Raw genomic sequence first — 19996 nt, 5'->3', positions numbered from 1 at the left:
GCACCAGTGCTCCAAAACCCAGATAACCCCCGACACATCACCTGGTCCTTGTCTGTGCTCTCCCCCGATGCCTCTTTATCCTGCTCCTTTTCCATGCTCTTGCTCATCTCTCTGCTCCTTCCTGATGTTTCTTTAGCCTGGTCCTTGTCTGTGCTCTTGCCGATCCCTTTGCTCTCTTTCACCATCTCTTTACCCTTTCCCAACTCTTCCTTCACCTTCCCCACATCTTTTTCCACATCTGTGGACTTCTCTTGGATTCCTCCCGGCTCCCCCTTGAGACCCTCTGACTTGTTTGTGGCTTTTTCAGGCTTTTTGATCTCCCTTGGCTCCTTCTTGCTGCCTCCAACATCTTTCTTCATCTTCTCTGGCTCTTTCCTGGCTGACAACAGCTCCCTCTGGGCTTTCACCTTGGCTGGGCGCTCCTCGTGCCTCAGGGGTATCCCTTTCTCCTTCTTGTTACTCTCAGGGACTGTCCCCTTCTCCTTGGTGCTCTCAGAGACTGTCCCCTTCTCTTTGTTGTTCTCAGGGATTGTCCCCTTCTCCTTCTTGGTGCTCTCAGGAATTGTCCCCTTCTCCTTCTTGGTGCTCTCAGGGATTGTTCCTTTCTCCTTCTTGGTGCTCTCAGGAATTGTCCCCTTCTCTTTGTTGTTCTCAGGGATTGTCCCCTTCTCCTTCTTGGTGCTCTCAGGAATTGTCCCCTTCTCCTTCTTGGTGCTCTCAGGGATTGTTCCTTTCTCCTTCTTGGTGCTCTCAGGGATTGTCCCCTTCTCCTTCTTGGTGCTCTCAGGGACTGTCCCCTTGAGTGTGTCCCCTTCCTTCACTGGGACTTTGCTGCCACGCTGGGGGCCCTGGCCGGGTGCAGGGGCTGGAGCTGGGGGGCTGCCCCCCAGGAAGGTGTCCTTGGGGTTCTTCCTGAGCCACGGTAGCTTTCCCACCTTGGGAGCCCCTGGGTGAGGGGTCTCTGCTGCTTTGGGGGTGGTCTCTGATGGTTTGGAAGAAGCCTCTGCTGTTTTGGGGGATGTTTCTGCTGGTTTCGATGTCTCTGCTGGTTTGCAGGGGGTCTCTGCTCTTTTTGGGGGTGTCTCCACCAGTTTGGGGGCAGGTGCTGCTGTTTTGGGGGATGTTTCTGCTTTTTTGGGAGCTGTCTCTGCCAGTTTGGGGGCAGGCGCTGCTGGGCCAGGTGCAGGGGCCGGGGTCTTGCTGGGGACAGTCCCCAGCACAGGGGGCAGCTCCTTGTGAGGGGGGGCCGTGACCCCCTCGCCGCCCTGCCCCTCTGCCTTCAGCCCGTTCCGCAGTGGCCCCTCGCTGGCCGCCCCTCCTCGGGCAGCGGGGCCGTCCCCGGCTCGGCTCTCTCCCTCCTTCCCGGCGGGCTGCCAAGCAAAGGAGAGGAGCCTGCTGTGACACCTGGGGACACCTGGGGACACCCAGCTGCCCGGTGCTGTCACTCAGTGCTCACCTCCTCCTTGGTGCCCAGCCTGCTCTCCTTCCTCCGCCGCGCCGCCTTGGCCTCCTGCTCGGTCTCCCGCACCAGCTGCTTGATGAACCCGCCGGGGATGACCGACAGCAGCAGGGGGGGTGCCGACGGGGGTGGCCCCCGGTCCTCGTCACGAATCTGGGGTTGGGAGCAGAGCTGGGTCACAGGGCAGGCACAGGGACAGGAGCCAGCACAGCCTGTTAGTGGCAGCAGGGCACCCTGCTCCTGCTGAGACCCTGGGGCACCAGGCTGCGTCAGGGATGCTGTGGGAGCAGAAGCACCGAGAAGAAAAGCCCAGAGAGAAGCGCCCAGATTGGTGCAGCCCCCGAGGGCTGGCACAGCAGGAGCCCACGTGCGCTGCCAGCTCTGCTCTGTGCCAGCTCTGCTCTGTGCCAACAGCCCGGGCTTGGCCATCGCAGGAACCATCCTGGCTGCAACCAGGCAAGAAGCAGCTCCAGCATCACCGCAGCCACATGCAGCCCTGCAGGTCCCAGGGCAAAACCAGCCCCACAGCTTTTCCAACAGCAGCACCAGCATCAAGCCCTGCCTTGCCAGGCTCACGCAGGCAGGCGAAAATCACTCAAACCAGAACACTCAGGCTGTGAGCGAGCCCAGAGCCAGGGGGGCCGGACACAGCACGAGGAAGTGCACAGGGAGCTGTGGGGATGCTGCTGCAGTGACACCCCCAGCACTGAGCTCCCAGGCAGCCAGAGCACCCAGCCCAAAAACACCACCAGGGACCGAGACTTTCCTTCTGCTCCCAGAGCGCCAGGCGCGAGGAGATGGCCATGGTGGCGGCGAGGCAGGACGGTGCTGTGCAGAGACACGTGGGGACACGCCGGGCAGAGAGAGAGGAGAGAGTTAGCCAGGGGCTGCTGCTGGCCCCAGAGTTGTGCCAGGTCGGCAGCACCGTGACCTTGCCGGGCATTGCCCACCTGAGCTCACGGCACCGCTGGGGCGCGGCGGGGGACGGGGAGGCCACCAGCAGCCACCAGGGCAGCGTGGGGAGGTGGTGGCACAGAGGGCTGGCGGCATGGGGGTGATGGTGGGATGGCCGCAGGAGCCCATCCGTGCCCCACTCGGGGCTGAGCGCCGTTTCACCTGTCGGGATCATTCATGCACCGAGCGCGTCGGGGCTCGTCCGGCCCTGCTGTGCCTCCCCGGCAGCCGCATCTCCTTGTACAGTAAAGGGCAGGAGCGGCCAGGAGCGGGCTGGGAATGTCACTTGCCTTCCCGGGCGGCTGCCCCCAGCGCCACGTGCCCTCAGGGACCGGCGCTGTCCCCGCGCTGTCCCCCCAGCCGGGCTCTGCTGCCCCCGGAGAACTGCCCCGATGGCACCGCAGAGCCCGGAGAGGGCGAACCACAGAGCATTGTCACCCCCGGCCGGAGAGGGACCCTCCTCGGGGAAACCGAGGCACGGAGGGGACGTGCCTTGAGCGAGCACCCAGAGAGGCACCGGCGGGACCAGCGCCACCAGCACCGCGCTCCTCCCGCTCAGGACACAGCCCCGGGCGGGCCGAGGGTGTTTGGATCGGTCCTTACTTGGGACCCGCTGCCACCCTGGTGTGTGCCATAGCCGAGGCCATCGAGGGGTCCCCAGCCACCACCTTGCACGGGGCAGGGAGCAGCGTCCCCGTCCCCATCCCCGCTCCCATCGCTGCCCTGCCATGTTTCTTTCCCCGGCACAGCCCCGCGCCTGGAAGCCGCCCCCGGAGCCGGGGCTGCCGCTATGGCCATCCATTCCCAGCTAAAAATATCCCTCCAGGCCGAGGGGCCCCCTGCCCGGCGCACCCACAGAATCCCAGCCCGGGGCCCCCCGAGCGCCGGTACCTGGTGGGGGCGGTGGGTGCCGATGTCCCAACACCGGCACCGGGATCCCGGCGAGCCGAGAGCGGCGGCGGCAGCGCGGGGAGCGCCGAGAGGGTCAGCAGCAGCCTCCCCCCGCCCCCGCCGCGGTGGCAGCTGAGGTGACACATGTCACTGCTAAAAATACCCGCGGCGGTGGCACCGGGGCCTCGGCTGGGGAGAGGCGGCGGCACCGCGGGGCCCTCCTGTTCCTTGGCTTCTACAGCTGCTGGCACACGTGTGTCACCCGTGCCCTCCTTGGTGCACACCTCTGCACCCCAAAGCAATGGGGGAAGCGCTGTGGTTGGGTGTGAGCCCCCCAGAGCACCCTAGGGCTGCCCGAGGGGGACACCCTGGGCTGGGAGCCCAGCACGGGGCTCCCCAGTGCACCCCAGTTCCCCCAGTCCTGAGATGGGGCCGAGCTGGAGGAGGACCTGGGAGCAGAGCTCAAAATAGCTCCTGGCACCAACACCAGCGTGGTCAGCACCCGGCCAGGGCAGGTGGGAGGGGAGCAGCACAGCGGACACGTGGTGACCACATGGGGAAAAGGGTGACCCCCCAGGGCCCAGCAGGACCTGTGTCCCACATGTCCCAGCTCCCAACAGCCAGTCAGGGAGCATGTCACCTGCTCAGGACAAGTCCAGCGGCACAGGGGCAATGTCTGACCCAAAAGCTCCAGGGACACACCCAGGGCACCGGCACCCTCTGCCAGAATGGCTCTGCTAGTAAGAAAGGAAGCAGGATTGTCAGTCTGGAGTCCCCTGGCAGGAGACTGAGGGTTGGCTGAGCATCTCACCAACTCCAAACCCACCTGGGAACAGCACAAGGATGTGGTTTCCATGATCCTTCCCAGGTGGTAGTGCAGCCTGGCCACTGTTGGTGGAAAGCCACCCTTGGTCACCTGTCACACACCTCCCAGTCCCTCCTGGCACAGCCAGCACGTCTCACCTGCAGGACACCGCTGGGGTGTCCCTTGGAAAATCCAGGACAAACACACCATGCACAGGGCTGGGGGGAAGGGACTTACCTGTGCATGGGGCAGTGGGGTCCAGCCAGTAGATCCCAGTACATCCCAGTACAGCCCGTACAGCCTCACGGTCAGTGCGGGAAGGAATCAGTGGGGTTTAGCCAGTAGATCCCAGTACATCCCAGTACAGCCCAGTACAGCCTCACGGTCGGTGCGGGAAGGAACGGGTGACACGGAAAGAACAGGACACCAGCACACACGCAAAGGACGGTTTTTATTTGGGTCTGGTCTGGTAGGAGAGCAGTTGTACTGACCAACACACAGAAGCAGCTTAGCTGTGCCAAAATAATCCGTTAAAAAAATACTGGCGGCAAGAACCGAGTGTGGCACACCCGCCACGACGGGGCTGTAAACTCCGGGACAGTCCGTGAGGAGCGAGGCCACAGCTCATGGGACCCTCCTCCCCACAATAAATATGGAAAGAGCCAAGTACATAAAACAAGGAATGATCTCATCGATACAATATCTAAAGTTATTTACAGATCCTGGCTTTGCTTACCATTAATTACACATTTTGGACAGGTTCTCTTTCGATCATTTCCTTCATCGCGAGTAGCTGTTCGTGTGAATCTGCTCCTTTTTGTTTTAAAGGACCTAGAGAGGCACTAGAAGTGCTCACAAATCTCCTCTCTGAGGATGCTCCTGCTTTATTCTGTTTTTCACACACATTTTTTGTGCCATCTCACCCACTGGCTGCTCTCTCCCTTTCCCTGAGGAGATACCTCCCATACCTCAGCCCATCTCCTTTTCCAGCCTGGAAACACAGCGTGTCACACAAACCCAGACCAACCTGGCCCTGGACAAAGCCACCTTCCTGCAGCTGTCCCCAGGTTCTCTGCCAAATCCCTGCCTGGACACACCCCAGGCCAGCAGCACTGTCCCCACCACGGCACCTTTCCAGGGGTGACACTAAAGAGCCACAATGCCACCAGCACTGCCAGCTCCCCACTCCCTCCAGGAACAGCTTGGGCTACAGCTCACCCCAAAATCCATCTGGATCAGAGAGGGAAACAGGGAAAAAAGGCAGAGACTGCTCTGGGGAGCACAGAAGGGATCCCTCCCTGCCCCAGGCAGCCCCTCAGCACAGAGAGAACTTCAGCAGCAGTGCGGCAATGGAAATGTGGCAATGGAAAATGCCACTTTTCACCCAGAAATGCCACGGGGATCAGCCCTGACCAGCACAGACTCCAGCCCCACCACCGTGGAAACTGAGAGCACACAATTTTATACCTCAAGCACTCCTCAAACTGCACAGGCCAGGCTCACAATGGAATTATTTTTAGGAACTGAGCAACCTGATAAATTTAGGGCTATTTCTGTACCTCACTGGGGACAGAGGTGCTGGGGTTGGCTCTGCAGATGTGCCCAGATGTGCCCAGCAGAGGCTGCTGCTGGAGAGATGGCACCACAGAGGGCTCCTGCCTGGTGTCACCCTCCCCACAGTCCAGGGACAATCCCTGCAGAGTCCCTGGTGGCCACCACCCCCCTGAGATGTGACACCAAGCAGAGTCCTGCCCTGGCCCTCGGACAGTGATCTAGCACTGCTCCTGCCTCAGGATCCTGCTTTTAAGGATCAAGTGATCCCCCAAAACACCAAACCCATCTCCAGTGAGGACACTGTGGGTCCTGAGCCCAGCCCCGTGTCCAGGCTCTCCCTCCACTCGCTCCTTCCCCTGGGAATGACAGAGCTCTGCAATTCCCTGATGGCTGGGCTGGATCAAACACCACGCTGACTCCTTGCCCCAATTCAGGTCATTGATTCTCTTTAACTCGGCACAGACTCCAGTGAATAAACACTTGCTCTGAGAATGCTGAGGGATAAAGGAGAAATGTGGAAATATCCCACTGAGGGGTGGATTTGTAGGATTTTTCCAGGTGTTTCTCCATTCAGGAGCCACCTGAGATGGTCCTGATAGAGCCTGGAGTCCCTGTGCAGGGAGAGAAGGGATGCACAGCCTCAGGGAATCTATCCTACTTTGTCATGAAAAACAGAATAAAGCTGGCTGATCCTGCTTGAAAGGAGCTGCCACTTCCATACATAAACGGAGCAGAAATTCTGTGGAATGTCAGAAGTTGGAGAAACATGTATTTAATAAATAATATAAAATGCTTTTTCTGTTAAAATAGAATTCTCGGGTTTATACCTACAGAGCATAGCAACCTTTACATAAACAAAATAAAGCTGAGTCTGTGATGATTAGTTTAACACAAAATAAAAATACAATTTAACAATAGTATTAAAACAGCCGATGTTCCATCCACACAATATGTACACCATGGAATAGAAACCAACAGGAAACAAAAGTAGATTATCTTGAAACTCCTCAGACATTTGGATATACATCTTTTCTCTGTATACTTTAGATATTTTCCTTTTCTTTTTTTTTTTTTACAATATTAAAATTAATACTATGCTTTGTCAAAATACGCTTTTCAGATTTTCTTTAACTTGCAGAACTGACTCATTCCTTATATTAATCAACACAACCTAGAATTATTTATTGTCTACTGTACACTTCAAACAGTCCTTCCCCTGGGGATATTTCGGGAGCAAACACCTCAGAGGAGGAGGAGCCGTGTCACTGCCACGTGCTGGGCGGTGACACCGCCGTGGGACACGGAGATGGACACGGGATCAAGGAACCTGGTCCTAAAGCTGGCCAGCTGCCAGGGAAAGAGCAACTCAGAGCTCCAGGGATTTCACTCCTCATGAGCTGATTCCCTGCAAAGCCCAGGAATGACGATGCCGGGCTGGTGCTGCTCAGGGAGCATCGACCCCGAGAGCTCCTCCGGGCCCCAGCGGCCACTGTGGGCAGGATCACAACCAAAACAAGTCTTTTTTAGCACAAACCTGTGTTTCCACCACCTCCACACTGGGCTGCAGACAGCTGATTTATCTCGAAGCCAAACCCAACCTCACAATTTAATTTTTGGGTTTTCCCCCCTTGATAGAAGCGGGAGAGGAAAATCTTCCACTGGGTTGCTAAAGGGGAGGTGCTGAATCACAGAATCGTGGAATATCCTGAGTTGGAAGGGATCCAAAAGGATCATCAGAGTCCAATTCCTGTCTCTGCTCAGGGCAGCCCCAAGAAATTCAGGAAAACTCGGATGTGACTAAGCCAAGGTCTATCCCCAAAGCTGCTCTCTCCCTACCTGCCAGGCTTCCCTTCCCAGACACACTTCCAGCTATTATTAGCCTGCTCCAAGATTTTTTGAAGCCTGCTGGGGGGTGGGGGAACATACCAGGAATGTCAATCCCAGCTGGATCCACTCCAGCATTACTCCAGCTTCTCTCACAGCAGCACTTTGGGAAGAACCCGTGAGCCTGCAGCCGAGGCTCTGCTGGACCAGGGACAAGAACACAGAAAGCTCAAACACAACTAAGAGGAAGAAGATTTACACTGGGAGAAGTGGATGGCCAACACCTGGATGAAGGCTTGGAAAAAAAAAAACAAACACAAAAAACACCCCACAGTAAATGCTCCTTTAACAGTTTCATGAATTTGCAAAATAATTAGCAAATAAACGAGGAATCCTAAACACGCACCAAAGACCCTCCCACAAATTAACACTACCAGGAATCTTTGTCCAAAACAAAAACTTCAGAGACTCTGGTTCCTACACCAGGAAGGAGCAGTCTGTGGCAGTATCCAGGATTTTTTGGTTTGGAGGGTGCAATTCCAGGTCTCCCTCCACACCAACACATCCAGTCACTTCCACAGAGCCCCATCTCTTACTGGGATCCCACCTTCATCCAGGGGTTTGTCACTGTGATAACCTCTCCTCTCCTAGCTGCACAGTTAGATACAAGTCACAAAAATAAAGCTGTTTTCAATTGTCAATAAATCACAGCTGGCTAAAGAAATCCAAATCTTTTCCTGCCCCTCCCACTGGAGGGTGGACGGAGCAGCAAGAATCACAATAATGAGAGTATTCCAGGGCCATCCCAACTCCATCACATTTCAAAATAAATGTATTTCCCTAAGACAATATACAGCCTTCATTTCATATAAAATCTCTGGGTTTGAGGCACAATTTCCCAGGTGATGAGCTGCTCCTCCCTCACTGACATCGGCACCGGGATCTGCTGACAGGGAATGAGAGTGAAATCCAGCCATGGAAAAGAACTGAAGGAGAACAATGGGACTGAGCAGGGACTAAGAAAGTAAAAACAAGTTACACAAGAACTGTGAGAAGGTTTTAACACCATCTGAGGGCTTTTTTCTAAATCAAGGAGAAAAATATGAGCATTGCATGGTATTGTAGGGAAAGCTGAACCACAGCCAGTGGGATGAGGCGTTTTTTTATCCCAAACGTTTTTTTAAATACCACACAAAGAATCATGGAATTATTTTAGGTCAGAAAAGACCTCCAAGACCACCAAGTCCAACCTTTGACCAATCACCTCTGACACTGCTCCTTACAGAGGAGCTGAGATGCTCAACAGGAATGACAGAGAGGCTGGTGCTGTTTACACAAAATAACTTGGAAAATAAATAGGGGGGGGGGAAATAATTGAAAGAAACCACTTTCTCAGGGGGGTGTTTTCCAGAATGCATTTTCCCTTTGGTGCAGCCCCAGGTGGTCAGCCAGGGTTTGTACAAGCTGTGCAGCAAACCCAGTCCCCATGCAGAAGCAAACAGAGCCACCACTTTTACTACTTTTCTCCAAACTCTGTGGTGATCTGACAGCCACACACGCTCGACAAACCACGCACAACTTCTACTCCCACTGACACAGGCACAGCTCCACTGTCTTCAGGGACTGTGAGAGTTGTACCTCTGTGGCTGGGAAGAAAAATCTTCTCTAAGCTGTTCACTGAATTGGAAAAACAGCTCAAGTTCAGCCCTGACCTCTCTCTTAGGAAACCACCACAACACCCAGGGCAAGGCCCAGCTTGAAGCTGTGGGACAGCTCAGGATGAGATCTTTCCTTCAGCAAGACTTTCCAACCCTGATGCCTCAGGTAGAATTAACATAAACCTGGCATTTGATCAGCTCATCCATGCTCAGTTTTCTCACACTGCTTTCACTGTGGGCAGTTTGAACTCTTCAGAACAGAAAATGAGAGATCCTTTCCCAAGCTGAGCTGTGATATGTGCACGAACCTCCCAGGCCGGGCTCCAGGGGGACCTGGGGATTTATTTCTGGGGATTTCTATGCTATGGGAACACACCTGTGTACAGCAGGGGAGGATCCCAAGTCCCAGGACTGAGGAGTGATCCGGGATACGTACCGAGGTACCCACACACACCGGCACCCAGCACACGCTCTAGAATGCACTGGATTTAAATAATTTCTTTTTAATTTTTTAAAAAGTGCAGTTGACCTGAAATGGAAAAGAACTGTCTTTTATGTTCACTGTAAACTTGTCAAAAGGAATCTGCTCTTTAAAAACTGTGCTAAAATAGTCAATTTATACAACAGAGCACTAGATGAAGCTACCATAAATTCCTCTTCACCAATTATTACTCTATTGTGTCAGTTATAGTACTGCATATACGTAGAAGAAGCAAAACGGTGGTAGCTACTATTAGTGAGTACAACAAACCCAGGGAATAATTCGAGTTCAACGCTCCCATGAAGTAGCAATAACATTTAAACCACAGGACAGTTAGAATTCAGTACTTTGAAGTGCATCAGAGTCACACTGTTGATCATCAGCAGTATGGAGCAAGGTTATCAGAGAGTCAGCAGTAATGGTCGGGAAGGACACGGCAACACCACAGAGTGAGGGGGGCACCCACCACGGTCCGTCGGTGTCACCGCGGGAGCGTCACCCAGCCAGCAGCACCCGCGCCACTCCGCCAGCCAGGGCACGGCAGGGACAAAGCCTCTTCCTTCCATCAGTAGTTCCAGAGGGACGGAGCTCGGGCGGGCCCCGCCGGGAGTGGGGAGCAAGGAGCAGCCTCTGGGCTTGGTGACCTCCGGCGCTGCCGGGGCAGGGTCCCCCCGCCGCCGCAGGCAGAGTCCTGACGTGATCCCACGCTGTAAACATCGAACTCCTCCTCCTCTTCCAGGCACATCCCGCCTCCAGCACCACACAAAGTCATTCGTTCGCAAGGATTCTGGGACGCTCTGCAGGTTCACCAAGCAGCTCTCCCTGCGGGAACGTGGTGGGTGTCTCCTACAGCCCGTTGCTGTTCCTGTGGCTGAGCGGGGGCTTCGAGAGCTCTACCACTGTGGAGCGGGATTTATTGAGGAACTTTGGAGCCCGGCGCAGCAACCTCTGGGCCTCGGTGAAAGCCTCTGTCAGCTCCTTTTTCCACTGAACAAACTCGGGGTCGCTCTGCAAGAGACACAGAAGCGGTTTGGTGTGAAGGCTGCGTGTTGGAATCACGTCGGGATCACCATTTATCCAAACGAGGGCGACTCCGACGTGGGTGAGGGAGAGAAAATGATGCGTCTGACTCCATCAGCAGAAGGTTAAATAATTACTTTATTACACTATGCTATATGCATTGCATCTAAACTGAATCTGCCTTGCACTCACCCTTGCTCACAACTGCACAGAACTGCACTCATCTCTGATTCTCTCGTGACACACACACACTTGGCCCTGGCAGGCCAAGGGAACAAAACATCCTCACTCTGGGCAAGCAATCTCCATATTGCATTCTACTGTGGCACAGCACACGCACAGCAAGTGATAAGAATTATGTTTTCTTTCTCTGAGGTTCACAGAATGTGAAACCCAAAAATATTCCTGGGAAGAACTGTGCCTTGCTTTTTCTCTATGAAGAGAAATGTGGCAACAGTTTGGCACTCCATCCTACGTGGTGACTTCTCTTGTAGCCACATTTCTCTCCACAGAGAAAAAGCAAGGCACAATTCTTCCCAAGAATATTTCTGGGTTTCATATTCTCTGAACCTCAGAGAAAGAAAACACAGTTCTTATCTCAATTGCTGTGCCTCTTGTTGTTCACAAGTGGAATGCATTATGGAAGATTGTTTACCTGAAGGGAATTGGTAATTAGATTTTGGTGTGAGCGTTTTGATTCACTGACCAATTGAATCCAGGTGTGTGTGTTTGTCAGGACTGCAGGCTGACAGTCACCAGATGTTGTGCAGTGGAGTGCAGCTGAGTGCTTGGCAGATTCGGTTTAGATGTAATATAGTATAGAATAATATAGTATAATAAAGTAACTAATTAGCCTTCTGATATCAATGGAGTCCTACTCATCATTCCTCTCCTTCGTCGGGGGCAAAAATATCTACAACATTCTCTGTCAGCACTTTAGGGAAGATATTTTAATTTTCCAAAGGAATTAACAACTTTGAGTATTGCCCATGTGCAATTTTCCATCACCCCAATGAAAGCTGGTACAATGTTTTGAAGACTTGAGCACTCCCACTTCTACACATGAGCTCCAGCAGCTCCCCACAGTGAGACATGAGCCAACGAGGCCCTTGGAGCTTGAGAAGTTTGGGAGTTTTTAGCTATTTAATAAACCAAACTCATTTTGTCCCAAATACCACTGAAATCCATGACAAGCTGCAGGTCTCCTGTTTTCAAAACTCAAGGGTGATAAACATTTCAGCTCTGCTTTACCGAGTGCCTTAGTTAACATGCAACAGGATGAGCAGAAAAACGTGTCAATTGTTTATCATATGCAAAACAATCTGATCAAGTTATCAAGTCTTACCTCACATTGTAGGACAAACTGTTTTCCTCCTTTAATTCTCAGTAAGATGCATTTCTTATCTTTAATTTGTGTTTCTTCAACAGATACTATTTGTTCCATTGTCAGCAGGTTTTGCTGCAGCATTTGCAAAAGAGCAGAGAATTAATTGAAAAAAATGCTGTTGCCCATCAAATAAAGCCACTATCTCATTTTCCTGGACTATCCACATGAATTAAGTGATGAACATTAAATGTCATTACACATTTATTTCTGAAGGCTGGGTCATGAACTAAAGATAGACAGTAAGGTAAGAGAGAGATTTACAAGGGGCTTTGTTGCTTCAATAGTGACAACAAAATATCAGTTCTGAAAGCCAGTAATGACAGCATGAAATAAGAATCTACAAATAGGTGTGTCTGCAAACAGAATATTCACTATTTTCCCTCAAGAGCTGCATATAATTTGATACATTTTTCAAGCATTACTGTTATTACCCAAAAAAAAGGCAATTTCACTACTTCAAAGAGCTGAAAGGGAATATTTCAGCACTGAATACTTACAAAGAGGACATACACAGCAGTGTGCAGGAAAACTCTCCCTATGGACTGCAGAGTACACAATGTCTTAAATTCCAAACACTTCCTTAATTTAAATATACAAATTATCTGCCCTGTACATGAGCACAGCTGGGCTACACTACAGCCACTATAGCATTTTCTTGGAAATAAAATGCTATAGCATTCATCACCTTACCAGTTTGTGTTTTTTTGTATAAATAGTCCAGAGGTCCTAAATGAAAAACAACACCATCAACTACCAAAATCCTTTAAAAAACACAACAAAACAAACAGGTTTCTCAAGTCAACTTTAAGTCTCCTGTGCGCAGCGTAAGCTATGCATTAACTACAGTGAGACAGGAGAGAGGATACTCAAATGGGCTTTTACTCAGAGAAAGCTCCTTCCCCAGGAGAACCCCTGGGCACTCCAGGTGTGTCCCAGCTCCACCTGCCCTCAGCAGAGCTCCCAGGGCCCCTCACTCACCCGGGACTCTCCTTCTCCTCGCCACTCCAGCCGGTTGGGGAAGAGGTAAAAGTAACGCCGCTGCCACTGAGTCAGGAAGGGGTTCCCCAGCTTGAGCATGTAGCCATGCATGATACAGTCCTTCCCCAGGGCATAATCTAAACCAAGAGGAGATGCTAGTTAGCAAAGCTACAGGAGGTGCAGCTGAAAGCATGCTGAGAGAGCTCTGTGCCAAGGGGACGGAGCCCCGGACCTGCCGTGCCCTCAGCAGGTTCAGATCACACACACAGCCCCAGCTCTGCCCTGACCACACAGCTGCTGTGGCTGCAGAGCAGGGAACACGGGCAGGACTTGGCTCTTAAAGAAGCATCTCACTGGAGGAAGTTTTTAAAGCGCTGAACGTTGCTCTCCAGAGTTTGGGGGTTTGATGCAGCACCCCCGTGCAAGCTGCAGTTTGCTGTGCAGAACCTCCTGGGGCCCTTCCCAGCTCCTGGGCAGGAAATCAAACCCTACAGACTGGGAAGGTGGGGAGGCCCTGGCACAGGGTGCCCAGAGAAGCTGTGGCTGCCCCTGGATCCCTGGAAGTGTCCAAGGGCAGGCTGGACAGGACTTGGAGCATCCTGGGATGGTGGAAGGTGTCCCTGCCCATGGCAGTGGGGTGGAACTGGATGGGCTTTAAGATCCTTTCCAACCCAAACCATTCCAGGACTCTATGATTCCATGAATCTCCTTCCAAAGCCTGATGTCATCATTCAGCATTTCAAAACATTAAGAAACATCTTAAGCAACACGACAGCGATTAAACAAATCCTAACGATTCCTGGGAATGACAGCAACGGGAGAACTCCAAACCCAGGAATTACTACCTAGCAGCAAAAGATGAGAGAAGTGTAAGGACAGATTACCTTCCTCGTGGCCAAGCTGCTTATTTTTAGCCCTTTTTCTGGCCTCAATTTTATCTGTGTCTGCATTTACTGCATCATAAACAGTTTCTGCTACTTCTTGCTGCCAACGCTCCGATATTACCAGAGGGAAGTTCTTATATAACTCCTGGTCACTATCAAGCAACTTGCAAGACAAAAACAACAAAAAACCCAACATTTTAATAACTTTCACTACTCTTATCCCCAACAGTTAATAGTTACCCATGCAACAGTATTATTTGACATGATGGATTGAACTCAAACCTTCACAAAACAAACAGATGCAAGCAAGAGAAGCACAGACACTAATTTAAGCAAAGATATTAATTTATGTGCAGAGAATAGGCCACCTGCTCAAAACTTGTTTGGTTTGATAGCTACAAAATCCTCACTCAACACTGCCCCATAATGCTCTCTACACATTTAAATAATTACTCCAATGTAAGCAGCACTATTCTTAACTTTGTTGCACAAAAACTTCCCCAGCCCAAAAACTCCATGAATAAGTGCAAAGATACCTTTTCCACAGCAATGCCTTCCCCAGCTCAGCTTTATATTCTTATAATCAACCCTCAGAATTCATCAGCATGTGCTGCAGATCTCAGTTTTACTGGTAGAAGGATTATTTTCTCCACTAATCCTTTGAGTGCTTAAATTGAATTGCACTGAAGAAAATCAGGAGAAAAATTCCTTCACCAAAAGGGTTTCCCAGAACTGAGCAGGGCAGTGGGGGAGTGCCCATCCCTGGAGGAGTTCAAAGCTGTGTGGATGCAGCACCAACAGCTGCAGGAGCAGCTTAATTCTCCTGCTGCAGTCAGGCCAGGCACTCCTGGAATAGATATTCTCCTCCTTTTCAGAAATCCATGCTATATCCAGCAGGAAAATACACACCCAGAAGATCCCCCTGCAGCACCCAAGGAAGGGGGAACAACCACAGGCACTCCCTAAGGGCTCCCCCCTCATAACCCCAAAGCTCACATGCTCTTCTGGGGGCCACAGGACACTCTGCAGAATAAATTCAACCCCAGGGAGCAGGGAGGAGAGCAAAGGGCTCAAACTGTGGTGCCCAGGGCAGAGAGGACTCCTGGCACCTTGGCTGGCAGCTGACTCAGGCAGGAATCCTCCTGTCCCCTCTGGAAGCCTGTGACACCCAGGGGGGCTGTGCTGTCCCTCCCTGACTCACTCCCAAGGGTAAATTTATCCCCTGGGCAGCCTGAGCTATGAGATTCTGAGATCAAACTGGAGATGACACAGCACTGACCTGCTGGTGATTCACATTCGATGAGAGGAGCTCTCACTAAATCGTGTTATTGAGAATCTCTGAGCCCCTCAAAAAATCAAAAGACTCCCTGGGCTCTTCCTTGCAAAATGTTCCTCTGAATCCTGGCATTGCAGAATCACAGCAGGCTGGAATCCTGCCAGGCTAACATTGATGCTGAAGATGTGGAATTTTCTGGGATAAAGAACATCCTGGGCTCTCTGCACTTTTCTGTGCCAACTTCTGTCACCACAGCAGGTGACACTGACAGACGAGCTCCCTTTTAGGCTCACTGAGTACTTAATGGGGCTTTTTCCTTATAAAGTTTAGAACAATTAGTTTCCCTCCTGACTCACTTCTGTAAGAACAAGAATGAGATCTGTTCTACTGCAGAAATGGGTGATGAAAACAATGAAGGGCACTGACCCAAGCCCTGCTGCCCCAAAGTCCCAGAGAAATTTCAGAGAGTGGAGGAATTCACAGGGGGGTCACCCCCTTCATGTGAGTCCCAAAGGGGCCAGCAACTCTAACTTCTCTATTTTTTAATATAATTTATATTATTTTCATTACATTTTGGCTAATATCAGAACCTGAAAATTTCTTTTACCACTTTTCTAATTTAGGACATTGCTACTATTAACACAGTTTGTCATTTTTAAGATTTTTCCCCAGCACTCTCTGACCACTCAATTATTAAAATAAGGTTTAACTCCATTTTTCCAAGCTACCAGAAATAAATCCCAACTTTTAACCACACAAACCATAAGGTACTCTTAAAAAAACTGAGGCTCTCCCAATTCTTTCCTGAACACTTGAAACATTTCCTTTACCACATAAAACTTTTGCTAAGAAAGTAGATTCCAGTGAACCTAAAAACTTAAGGACTTGTAAAGCAACAACAAACAGGGGACCAGCCCAAGGTACCAGCATGGATTGATTCTCCCAGCCTGAAGGAATTCCTTGCACATCCAGAGCCCCGAAGCAAAGGAATGCCACACACACACGGAAAGCCAAGCACAGCAGTCCCAGTGCCACCCTGCAGCACTGAGAGTTGGGTACCTTAATGCCTTTAGTGTCCTCTTCATCAAAGGAGCCAATATCAAAAGCATCTGCTGCATTGACTTCTCCCCGGGGAGGAATCAGGGGGGGAGGGTACTAGAAATTGAAATCAGCATCATTAAAGACAAATTCGTGGGTATTATTTAACTGTAGTCATGCAAACCCTTTGTAATTTTTGCACAGATTACACCTGACTGTGCCAGAGTGCCTCCCTTGGAATTAAACTTCAGTGCAAAATTGCTGGCACTTCTTTTAATTAGAGCTCCTTCAAAAATCTGGGGATAAAACTCCCCAGTTTAGAGACAGCAAAGGAAAGGAAACATGCAGTCATTTGAGCCTGGAAATATTATTTACTCCTAACAATCAGGAAGATCTGTAGTAATGAATATTCAAATATTCATCAACAACCCTCCTTGTATTTGTGTGAGTGAGCACTTGTGCTGGGCACTGTGACCCTCAAGTTTTATGTTCAGTACCTGTTTGGGTTTATTTTCCTTTTACTGCTTTACCAAGTCAGTAAAATTACTGTCTATCCTTTACCTTCTGTAAATAGACTTGCTGCCAATCAATGCCTTTGAAGAAAGGATGTTCCTTTACTTCTTGTGCGCTGCAAAACAGAAGTGACTGAAGTCAATAAATGAAGGAACTTTTCAAGTGTATTCAAGGAATAAAAAGCCCTCACAGGTCACATTTCTATCACTTGAGAACATCAGGGAAATGCTCTTTTTTGCCAAATAAAATATAAGAATTCCTCAGTAAACAAGAGGAGAGAATATTTTCATGTGGAAACACTTGGAACAGTGCTCTAGGGCTGGCAGGCAAGAACTCCTGATGGCACTCCATCATTTCCAACTGCAAACAATGTTCCTCTGTGTCAGATCCCAACACTGCTCTGGGTCAGATCCCAAACACTGATCCAGGTCAGATCCCAAACACTGCTCTGAGTCAGATCCCAAACATTGCTCTGAGTCAGATCCCAAACGTGGATCTGGGTCAGATCCCAAACACAGATCCCAAACACTGCTCTGAGTCAGATCCCAAACATGGATCTGGGTCAGATCCCAAACATGATCTAGGTCAGATCCCAAACACAGATCCCAAACACTGCTCTGAGTCAGATCCCAAACATGGATCTGGGTCAGACCCCAAACACTGCTCTGACTCAGATCCCCATCACTGCTTGTAAATAACCAGACGACTCCACACCATTTCACATTATACAAATTTTATGGGAAAATAATCAACTACTCTTGTTATCTCCCAGGGAAAAGCAATCTCAGGTCATTATCAAAGAGGGCTCCAAAACAAAAATCCTCTGAATCTCCCACTGGAACTGGAGCCAGCCCCAGGCTCAGGTGTGACCATCTACCTGTTATCACACATCCCAGTGGTTTCTCAACAGTTGTTTACTCCTCTCCCTTTCTCTCTCAGTCTCACACTGGCTTTTTAAGCAGGAGGTAACAATTTCATGAACAGCTACAAGCAAAGTGAGCCTGGCAGGAGCAAGAAGTGTTTTGTAGTGAAGAAATAAAACAAAAGCTCTTTTCCTCAGAATAATCAAGTGACAGGCAGCACCAGCAATACTCCCATTCCAGCTTTTTGCTTGGTGGTTTTGGGATTGTTTTTTGGATTGTTGTTTGTTTGGGGTTTTTTTTTGTAATATGCTCCTATCATTACAGATACAATATAAGCAATAAATTTTTCCTATCAGTATGTCTGAGTCCAAGTCATATGATTTCATGCCAAAACAGATCAGGCAAAACCAGAAAAACAACCGAGGGATGAGAAGTAAGAACACCACCCAATGCAAGCATGACTGCAGGGAACTCAGGGAAAGGCTTTAAGGACAGAAATTGTCCAAAAAACATGTCCAAACCGAAGGAATCTGAAATGTAATTCCATGCAGCAGCACTTTTTAATGTTCTCTTTCCAAAATTAAAATCCTCACAACAGGAAGCAGATTTTCACTCATTGACAGAGAAATGGAAATTTTTCAAGGCAGAGGTCCAAGGAGAAGACAACACCTACCTTCTTCCTTGGCATCCAAGCCTCTTGCTCACATCCCTCTGCAGGAGCCCTTCCAGAAGGGACTTCAGCTCGGGAGAAAAGGAATCTGGGAGCTCCACGTTCTGTGGAGAAAGGAAATGCAAAGAGATATTCCATGATTTTCTCTGCTGGTGTTTGGAAACAGCTCTTCTATGTGCAGATACAATTCTCTGGGAGAGCAGAGTGGGCAGTTCCAGTTTTAGGGAAAATGGGAGCTCAGGGAACATGGGAATGTCACTGGGGCCAGGCCTTACCACGGTGAGCGTCATCCGGTCGATCTCGTGCTTATCTTTGGTTTTGTGCTGCCTGAAAGGGCTGTGCCTGTGGAAAGAAGAAAAAGAATGCTAATAAATAAATGTAAAGCCTCAGCATATCAGGGTATTTCAGCTGTGGCAATGCCAGGAAAGAGTGGAGCATCCTGTTAGTCCCATCCTTCCTCCTCATCACTCCCATCCTGCAGAGCAATCTGACCCACAGGAAGGTGAGTAGAAAGTTGGGTAATTCTTCAACAGTGATCTGGCCTTTAAGAGGTGCTTCAAATGCCTCACCAATTACATCTATCTCCCAAAAACCTGAACAGTTTTCAGCCAACAATTAAACCCCGAGCAGCCATCACCCACAGGGAATTAAATCCAAGGATTTCTACAGGGAAGATGAGCATGACCCACTGAACTCACCATTCCCCATCGTGGAGAGTAAAGAGATAAGAGATCACAGATCCCACAGCATCAGCCACTGGGAAGACATCTGATGCTATCTTATAAATTATCAGCTTCATCCCTTTCCTGCTTTATAGTTCTGGCTTGAATTTGAATTTTCCTCTAAGCTACAGAAGACTGTGACCCATTAGAGATTTATCACACAGTCCTTCGTGAAAGAAGCAGTATTGCAGTAAGAGACATTTTGATTATATTTAGGATATAGTCCCTGCTTCTTTTCTTTAAAACCTTGAGGGGATGATGTTTTTCACAATCAAAATGTTACTCACTTATCAATTTCATTAATTAGCTATTCTAAAGCATTCTGGCTTACCACATGGCAGAGTGTACCAGCATGTTTCAACTAGAGACCTGCTACTCCCAAGTTATTTTCCTTTTATTCTCAAAAATGTTCTGATTGATGAATGCAATGGATGGACCAGGACTTCAATTTTTCTCTTTTCAGCATGACAGGTAAATGGCTCCCACACAGCCTCATGTACTCTGAAAGAAGGCTCTGAGTAGATCAGGGAAGAAAATGATTCACTGGCGACTTATGGGCAGATTCTGTGCCAGACTAAATTTACCAAATACCAAGAAATGGCACCATGTGCCCAGCCCTTGTTTTGGGATGTGTTTAATTGGCTTCAGAACAGATGAGGAATGAGAGTTCACCGTGAATAATGCTCTGGCATCTGGCTGAGCACTGATACCACCCTGAACATCTCTGCCAGGGACAATCACAGCCCAAAGACTGGCAATTTTAACACCACTTCTCTCTTTATTTGCACCCTTACATAGTCTGCTTCGTGCACAATTAATGTTAAATTGATACAGTTCTAGAGTTCAATTCACAAGTCACACACTGACCTTCCTTTGTACAGTGTCTGCATGGAGATAAAAGCTTATAATTAATTATGTGTGAGGACACAGGATGACCTAATGATCAACCTTTACAGAGAAGCACTGTGAAAAGCCTCAGATTTCTTCTGGTTTCCATTAACACTGAGGATGCCATTTCC

The 19996-nt window shown here is 49.9% G+C and overlaps 2 protein-coding genes across 2 annotated transcripts in view; both read right to left on the bottom strand.

Moving 5' to 3' along the window:
* MYO18B (myosin XVIIIB) overlaps positions 1-3720 on the bottom strand; it is a 57851-nt gene extending 54131 nt beyond the window's left edge. Inside the window, 5 exon segments of the mRNA XM_041410408.1 lie at positions 42-1370; positions 1457-1612; positions 2226-2287; positions 3305-3417; positions 3419-3720. Of these exon segments, the coding sequence (XP_041266342.1) occupies positions 42-1370; positions 1457-1612; positions 2226-2287; positions 3305-3417; positions 3419-3450 (1692 nt within the window). The 5' untranslated portion in view covers positions 3451-3720.
* An 821-nt stretch (positions 3721-4541) lies between these two features.
* The window catches only part of GRK3 (G protein-coupled receptor kinase 3), a 60904-nt gene continuing 45449 nt past the window's right edge, over positions 4542-19996 (bottom strand). Inside the window, exons 14-21 of the mRNA XM_041410115.1 lie at positions 18531-18597; positions 18259-18359; positions 16771-16837; positions 16231-16326; positions 13896-14058; positions 13012-13148; positions 11992-12105; positions 4542-10634 (exon numbers count right to left, since the gene is read on the bottom strand). Coding sequence (XP_041266049.1) covers positions 10473-10634; positions 11992-12105; positions 13012-13148; positions 13896-14058; positions 16231-16326; positions 16771-16837; positions 18259-18359; positions 18531-18597 — 907 coding nt within the window. The 3' untranslated portion in view covers positions 4542-10472. The remainder of the gene's footprint in view (positions 10635-11991; positions 12106-13011; positions 13149-13895; positions 14059-16230; positions 16327-16770; positions 16838-18258; positions 18360-18530; positions 18598-19996) is intronic.

The sequence above is a fragment of the Onychostruthus taczanowskii genome, unplaced genomic scaffold (assembly GCF_017590055.1).
Source record: "Onychostruthus taczanowskii isolate IOZ18803 unplaced genomic scaffold, ASM1759005v1 scaffold32, whole genome shotgun sequence".
In the NCBI taxonomy this organism is placed as follows: domain Eukaryota; kingdom Metazoa; phylum Chordata; class Aves; order Passeriformes; family Passeridae; genus Onychostruthus; species Onychostruthus taczanowskii.
Note: the sequence above shows the minus strand (reverse complement) of the source record. Positions and strands in the feature narration are given on the sequence as shown.